General features: G+C 35.7%; 1 protein-coding gene across 1 annotated transcript in view; it reads right to left on the bottom strand.

Annotated features, from left to right (window-relative positions):
* Positions 1-926: 926 nt before the first annotated feature.
* Positions 927-8,173, bottom strand: part of METTL14 (methyltransferase 14, N6-adenosine-methyltransferase non-catalytic subunit) — a 33,434-nt gene continuing 26,187 nt past the window's right edge. The window contains exon 11 of the mRNA XM_068542326.1: positions 927-2,441. Within this exon, the coding sequence (XP_068398427.1) occupies positions 2,137-2,441 (305 nt within the window). The 3' untranslated portion in view covers positions 927-2,136. The remainder of the gene's footprint in view (positions 2,442-8,173) is intronic.

The following is an 8,173-nucleotide window of genomic DNA, read 5'->3' as shown; positions in this document are numbered from 1 at the left end:
TCCAACACTAGCAGGTAGGTCTGGTTCAGTCTCCTATGGGGTCACTGCTCCTTCCCCTGGGTCCTGATGTGCACACTACTTTGTGTGTGCCCTCCAAGACTGGAGTCTGTGTTTCCCCCAGTCCTGTCAAGGTCCTGCAATCAAATCCCACTAGCCTTCAAAGTCTGATTCTCTAGGAATTCCTCCTCCTGTTGCCGGACCCCCAGGTTGGGAAGCCTGACATGGGGCTCAGAACCTTCACTCCAGTGGGTGGACTTCTGTGGTATAAGTGTTCTCCAGTGTGTGAGTCACCCACCCAGCAGTTATGGGATTTGATTTTGCTGTGATTGCGCCCCTCCTACCGTCTCACTGTGGCTTCTCCTTTGTCTTTGGATGTGGGATATCTTTTTTGGTGAGTTCCAGTGTCTTCCTGTCAATGATTGTCCAGCAGCTAGTTGTGATTCTGGTGTTCTCACAAGAGGGAGTGAAAGCACGTCCTTCTTCTCCACCATCTTGGTTCAGCCTCAAGACCAGCATCTCTGTCTTCTTCATTGCCAGGTCAACTCTGACAAATACAGTTCTATCTCTAGGTAAGTTTTAATTACTAAAGTTGAATATGTACCATCATTTCAGTAAAAATTCTAACCAACAGTTCCACATCACATCTACATCAAGAAAAGCGTTAGTCAAATGCTATCTGTACTAGAAAGCACCAACAGGTTGAACAAGTTAAATTCATCAGGCTTTTAAGGATCTCAAGCCTATTTCTGTAATTCAGTCCTTATCTTCAAACTGAGTCTTTTGTGGATATAACAAAACCTCATTTTATGAGCCAATGAAAAGCACAGAACGGTTACTCACAGACCAAGAGAATAGTCTCATCTTAGGTCAGTCCTTTTTCATTTGGTAACAAGGACAATTCCACTCACAGAAAAGAGACTCCCAAATTTCAAAGGTTTAAAGTTTCATTAGAAAAATCATACACAAAATAAAAAATAGATTTATCAAGAACAATAATGGCATTATTTCATTCAGCAAATTCATTTAAAACATGGGTTACAGTACAGAAAGAGAAATGACAACGTAAAGTCTCACACAACTAACTGATCTGGGAAACCAGTCCCTTAAAAGGCAACTGCAGTTCCATTTTCCAAACTCTCTTCTTAAGATGAGGCTCTTCTGTAATTGGTTTTACATTAAGTTTTCTCCGTAACAAGTTTAAAGATGCATGTCGTTTCCTCATCACCAAGTACTTTATTCCCCAAAATGTTTAAACCAAGTACCTGATAACCAGGTGTCTCTGTTGCGTCCAATTCTTTTATTTTGTTAAGGAATATGAAACTGCTTTGAAAGTCAATCCAAGATCAAGTCCATACCAAAGTTCTAGCACTTGGATATTTGTCCTTGTTTGTGTTTTAGGAAGTATTGTTAACAGTCATCAGTAGCTGCACAACTGAGATTATAATGAGTATTTTTTTTTTCTCTTTGTAATGTCTGCCTACTAGGTTCTACCTCTTCCCTTCCCACCCCTGGGAGCTCCACCTCCCCAGTCAGATTTAGATTTGGGAGGACGTGATTTTGTTCCAAGTCTCTCAATTTCTTCTGTGGTCAAATTATATGAGTTTAAGATTTTTCATAAAGAAAGAAAAAAGAAGTCTCTGTTTATTGTTTCAACAAGAAAATATTAAAAGCCTAAGAGAAGTTCACCATCTGTCCCAACTCCATTCCATCAAGGCTGTCAAACAGCTTTCCATTTGCTGTGACAGCAGTGGCAGGATGCCCATTATCAACTACTGTCAGCACTAGTATGATACTCCAGATTGGGTCTTTTTCACTGCTCACTTTATTTCTAAAAAGCAAAAGCCTTTGTAATTAGTTAAATCTATCAGAATAAATTCTGTCTCTGAAAGTGAAAGTATTTGTGTTGTTCCATTCTGTTTGGTTACATGCACATGACAAAAGACAGGATGACTCATTTATTCTGGACAAAACCAGACAGTGACAACTGCAAGGGAGGTTGGCTAAAATATTCCTGCAGCTTGGAGAAACTAAAGCAAAGTGCAAGTTGGAACAGAGTTCTAAACAACGTCTCCCAGTTGAAATTCAAACTATCAGAAAGAAGGTGAAGGGGCATTAATAGGATTACTGTCCTAAAAACTATCGAGGTGGAAAGCCACCTCTGTGTGCTCCTCCACGGCCCCCCCTGAAACCACCTCTTTCTCCTCGGAAGTTAGATCGATTTCTTTCTCGCCCGCGGCCAGCAGAAGTCCCACCTCTTCCTCCTCCTCTGGGAGCTCCACCTCCCCGATCAGATTTAGATTTGGGAGGAGGTGATTTTGGTCGAAGTCTCTCAATTTCTTCTGTACATCCAGTCAAGTAGGAATTCGGGGTACTGAAGTAGGATGCATACGTTTCTGCATTGTAGTTGCTATTTGTAAGAGTTGGTCCAACTGTAAGCCAGCCTGAAATGGAGGGAAAAGAGATTATCCTTTCTTTTTCTTTTTTCCAATTCTCTCTTATTGATCCTTTAGGAGCTATTTCAAATCTCCAATGCATTCTTAAAGGTGTCCCAATCACTCACCCAATATTGATTTTTTTTACAGAACACATGGCATTTAATCATGGTCGTAAAGAGTTCATATGTATATATCCTGTTTCTCCTCCTAGACTGTAACTTTTATAATATAACCTCTTCATTGTCTCCATCCATATTTCACATTCTGTGAGAACAGCACTTAGAAAAAAAAATATTACACACTATACTGAGTTTGGGCTTAGTGGAAATTTAATAAATTTTATATCACCTTCCTACTTGTAGAAATGATACAACAGTTTTCTGATTAACATCCTGAAACTCACTTTTGCCTCTACTCTTCCCAACCACAATATTAACCCAGCTGATAGGTCTCAGGAATTCAACCACGACCATGCTGCTCCTATTCATTCCCATCTTTCCATTTCTATTGCCACCCTTAAATTTTAGTCTTTATTTTTCTACTAGGCTATTCCCCTAACACATGTAACAGACATACATATAAACTGTAATGATCTCCCAACCTCTCCTCCCTTTAAAAGTGGAAAGCCTAAAGCAAAGCTTAAACTATGTTCCTTCCCTACACAACCTTCTGGGCTTTCCACAAAGCCCAAATTTGTAAACATGGAATCTGAAGTCTTATACAATGAGGTATGAACTAGCTTTCCAATCACATTGCTCATTAATGTTTTTCATGACACCTTCACTGGAGTAAAAGCAATGAACTGCTACAGTTAACTGTTTGGGTACTGATCTCCACCTCTGTGCCTATTACTCTTCCTATCCTGTCAACCTGCTGAAAATTCCTCCTTCAACATCCACTTCAAATATATATATCTTATATGAAATGAAATTAATTTTCTCTCAGAATTTCCATTGCACTTTACATTTCTATAGGTTAAAAAGGTATTTTGGTCAACTACATTGCTGGACAACTCTGCTTATAATAAGGATGGTTTCTTTTTGATTACATTGTATCTGGAATGGGAGGAACTACAAATTAACTGTAAATGCCTGAGAGACACACCATGCTTCAAGGTTCCCTGTGTGTGGTGATTCTTGCTCATTAGGGCAGGTCGAGGAATCTCTAAGAATCAGGTTCTTCATAGGTTCACACTATTTCTGCCCTATCATTGTGAAGATTATTTCTTAGAATATTAGGTCCATTATAAAATGCTATAAAATGCAAAATATTTTACTAGGATCATATTCTAAAATATAGTAGCCATTTTTGTACAAAATTTTGTTCAGCATTTAAAAAAATCATCAGTATCTAACAGTGCATAGATAACTAAGATCTGTAATATATGAAGAAAAAATGACAGATAAATCAGATTGTGCCTTTTATGTCTCATCTAGTAGATACCACCCTGATAAGTAGAGAAGTACCTAATTAGATGAAAGAGTACACTGCACACCTACGTGGTCTCACTGACAATTGAATCTATGAGACTTCTACTTGCTCCCTTCTGGTTTGTTTTTTGGCATGTATGTTGTGTTGTGGAACACAACACACAAGCAAGAGGAAAGAAAGGAGAAAATTCAAAGATTTAATAAAAATAGTTAATATTGCCTCTTTCATGCCATATTGCCTCTTACATAAATAAGACATGTAAATCTTTACAGAGTAAACTGCAAGGGACTCCGCCTCCCACCCACAAATTCTTCACTGCAACAGCGTTTCATTACAACTTCTAAAGGAATTACTAAGACCCAAGTAAGTTTAAATTAGCCTGGCTTCAGCATATACGACTCATATAGCAATTTTTAAACCTTCTAAAGCAACAGTAAAGAGTATTCCTATGGTATATGTGATATATACCTTTGACTACCTCCTTGAGGAAGAAGTGCATTTGAGGATTCAACCCAAATAAATTAAGGCCCCTTGAACAGACTTCCCTCAATTGCTCCTATTTATTTACATGGTTAACCTCCAACTACTTATAATTTTCCCAAGCAGATATTCCTTCTTAATATTGTTTTACTAAATCTAATATTAAAATAATTTTTGTGGGACTTCCCTGGTGGCACAGTGGTTAAGATCCCGCACTCCCAATGCAGGGGGCCTGGGTTTGATCCCTAGTCAGGGAACTAGATCACACATGCACGCCGCAACTAAGAGTTCACATGCCACAACTAAGGAGCCCACAAGCCACAACTAAGGAGCCCGCCTGCCACAACTAAGGAGCCGGCAAGCCACAACAAAGGAACCCACCTGCCACAACTAAGACCCAGCGCAACCAAATAAATAGAATAGAATAAAATAAAATAATTTTTGCAAGAATGGGCAAAGATAAAGAATTGGATAGTAGTTCGAAGCAAAAAATAAAATTTGTGCCAATAAGACTTTGTTCAACTGGTACAGATACAGATAGAAGTAGATCGTATATGAAAGATATAATGTATAATCTAAAGTGGGTAAAGTGGCCACAGCTAAATGGATGGAGAAAACCCCCATTATGTTATAAATAAAAATTGGCATCAAGCAAAATTTCTATTTTAGTTGCTGCTTACGCGTATCCTTATAATATATGTAACAATTATTCTCTCTACTCCTTAGGTTCTTCTACTCGTGTTTAAAAAAAAAACACTAATTAAAATAATGCTATAAGGCCATTAAAAGCAGTATAACTAATTATTTTAAAATGTAGAAATATACTTGACATAATATTGAGAAAAACACAAAATGATGACTACAGTTATACAAAAATGTGTATGCACAAGAGGAGTGGAAAGTATTATGTAAAAAAAATGAAAATAATTCTTGGAAGTAGTGAGATTGAATCTCTTTCCTTCTTCAAAGTTATCTTTAATGTTGTTACACTAATTTTCAATTATTAAAAGATATCCATCTGTTTGATGTTGCTTTTACTCTTCAAATAGTTTTGCTTTTTCTTTAAAGTTTTCTACTTCCTTTAAACAGCAGTTGCCACTGGAGGCTGTTCCCAGATTCAGGAGCTGTTTTTGGGTAGAACAGGTTAATGATGGAAGAAAAAATCTGTTCCTTATTTCCTCAAACACTAGAGCCATAATCTTGATATTCAATATATATGGACATCTACAGTTTCTGAAAAACACACCACTCGAGTATCTAGTGATGTTTCTTTTAAGCCAGTGAAGAGGAAACATTTGCTTACCACAAGCTCTGCTGCCAAAATATTTTACTTTGATGAGAGAGTAAAATCATCCACAAAACTTCCAAACAAGATGTTCATGTATATGTTCAGTGGAAGTCTAAACAACTCAAAGCTCATTCTATAGCTGTATATATACTATGTATGTAGTGACTTATGCATGAACTGTATGTATATTGAGAAAAACTGTTTTAAAAAGATTAAATTTAAACCATAGCATTCCCACCCTTTAAAAATCAATATACTATTTTAATTTAGAATAATTCAAGTATGCATGCTGCAATTTCCGAGATAAACACTGAAGGAACAATAAAACAATATCTAACTAACAAGCTAATTAAAAAAAAGAAAAATTGAATAATACAAGAATACTTAATCCAAAAGAAACGAGAGAAAAGGGAACACAGAACAGGTGGTACCAATGTAAAGCAAACAGTTAGATGGTAATTTATGCCCAAATATATCAGAAATTACATTAAATATAAACTGACTAAACAATTCAATTAAAAGATAAAGAAAAAATGGATGAAAACTATGTGTTTGCACACAAGAGATACACCTTAAATGTAAGGATACGGAAGATTGAAAGTAGAAGGCTGGAAATAACATGCCAAGCAAACACAAACCAAAAGGAAGCTGAAATAGCTATAATAATGTCAGATGAAGTAGAATTTAAAGTTGAGAAACACTGGATAAAGAAGGACATTTCATAATACTAAGAGGGTCTAGGAAGACGTAAAAATTTTTACCTTTTAGATACACCTAACAGAATCTCAGATATAAACTAACAATTAACAAAACCACGAACCCATAATCCTAATAGATTTTAACATACCTTTCTCATAGAATAAGTAGTTTAAAAAAAAATCAGTAAAGACATGGCTGATATAAACAGCAACAACAAATACTACAACCAATCAAAAAAAACAATATATTGTTACATTCTTTTCAATCAGACTTAGAATATTTATCTAAATTGGGTCAAAAGCAAATCTTAACAAATTACAAACGAGTGAAATCTTATGGTATGTGTTATTTGACCATAATATTAAGCCAAAAAGCAATGACAAAATGATAACTTAAGCAACACAATACTGAATAACAACCTGCCAGAAGCAAAAATTTACTTTTAAATATAGGAAACATTTTCTCTAAAGCCAAGCCCCAGAGTAAACATTTCACATGCAAAATATTTCTTTGTAAAGCGAATGTAGTTTTACTTTTCTCTTTATCATTTTACACAATTTTATGAAATTTAAGGCCATCAGTTTCTACAACTGAAATATTTTTAAGATATTGTGTTCACCAACGCACACTCACAAAGAAATAGCTGACGGGGTTGAGGAGGGGGTAGAGGAGTGGTGCATTACGTCATACATACATAAGGCAACTTTAAGGATTACTTTTTTTTTAGAATGAACATCAGAGTTTCTTCTAAATTCTTAGGTACTTTTAAGGCCAATTATTCCACTGTAACTTCTTGAATTTTTACTTTTTATAGAATATAGACTGTTTAAGACAAATAAGATCCTGGCTCATTTCAGCTTTTTTTTTTTTTTTTTTTTTTCAGCTTTAAACAGCATTTCTAGCATGTTAAGGCCAAACAGGTTGATTTTGTATATTGTGACTGAAGCGATGCAATGTTCTTAAAAGTTACCTCTGTGTTTCTTGAGAAGAAACAGAACGCACTATTATTTCAACAATACTTTGTAAACAAAAGCTGCGCCCTCTATAAAAGAAAATCCTAGTCCATAATAGATTATTATTTTCTACTCATTTTTTTTTCAAAATAGTAAATTCACATTATACCGATTTAGTAAAGTGTTAAAATTTTGATGAAACAACATCATGATACATTTAAGGAAAGAAGCCAGGTACTTTAGTTTCTAATAAAGCCAAGATCTGTATTTCACAAAGGTATGGTTATTTTCTGCAGGATCATTTTATTAGCAGACATTTAGTCCTGTCCAAAAAGTCAGTTAAGACATTTGGTTCATGCCAGAAGATACTTGAAATTTAGCCCTATCCAAAACATCCATGAGCAAATTTGGTCCATGCCAAATGGTTTTGGACAGGGCCATATATCAAGGATATTCTGGTGTGGATCAAATATCTTACAGACGTTTTGGACAGGACCAAATGTCCTTTATGCATTTCTTCACTCAACACAATATTTACTCAATAACCTGAATGCTGGGTAGAAAGAAGAGAAAAAGACAATCTTTGCTTTCTATGAGACTGCATACTAAAGAGACTGACTATAAACATATGCCCAAATGAATCTATAATTCAGATAACGATAAGTGCTATGAAGAAAAAGAAAATAGATTAAAGGGAAAGAGAGCAGTGGGAGGAAGGGAGTGGAGTGGCAAGTTGGCTAATTTAGACAGGGTTGTGAGAAAAGGTCCATCAGGTATTTGAATGATAGGAGAGAGGTCCATGGAAGAGTACTGAGACAAGACTGAGCTTAGCATATCTGAAGTATAGCAAGAAGAGGAATCAAATATATAAGAATTTTATTTTACAT

The sequence above is a fragment of the Eschrichtius robustus genome, chromosome 4 (assembly GCF_028021215.1).
Source record: "Eschrichtius robustus isolate mEscRob2 chromosome 4, mEscRob2.pri, whole genome shotgun sequence".
In the NCBI taxonomy this organism is placed as follows: domain Eukaryota; kingdom Metazoa; phylum Chordata; class Mammalia; order Artiodactyla; family Eschrichtiidae; genus Eschrichtius; species Eschrichtius robustus.
This window is presented reverse-complemented; position numbering and strand designations above follow the sequence as displayed.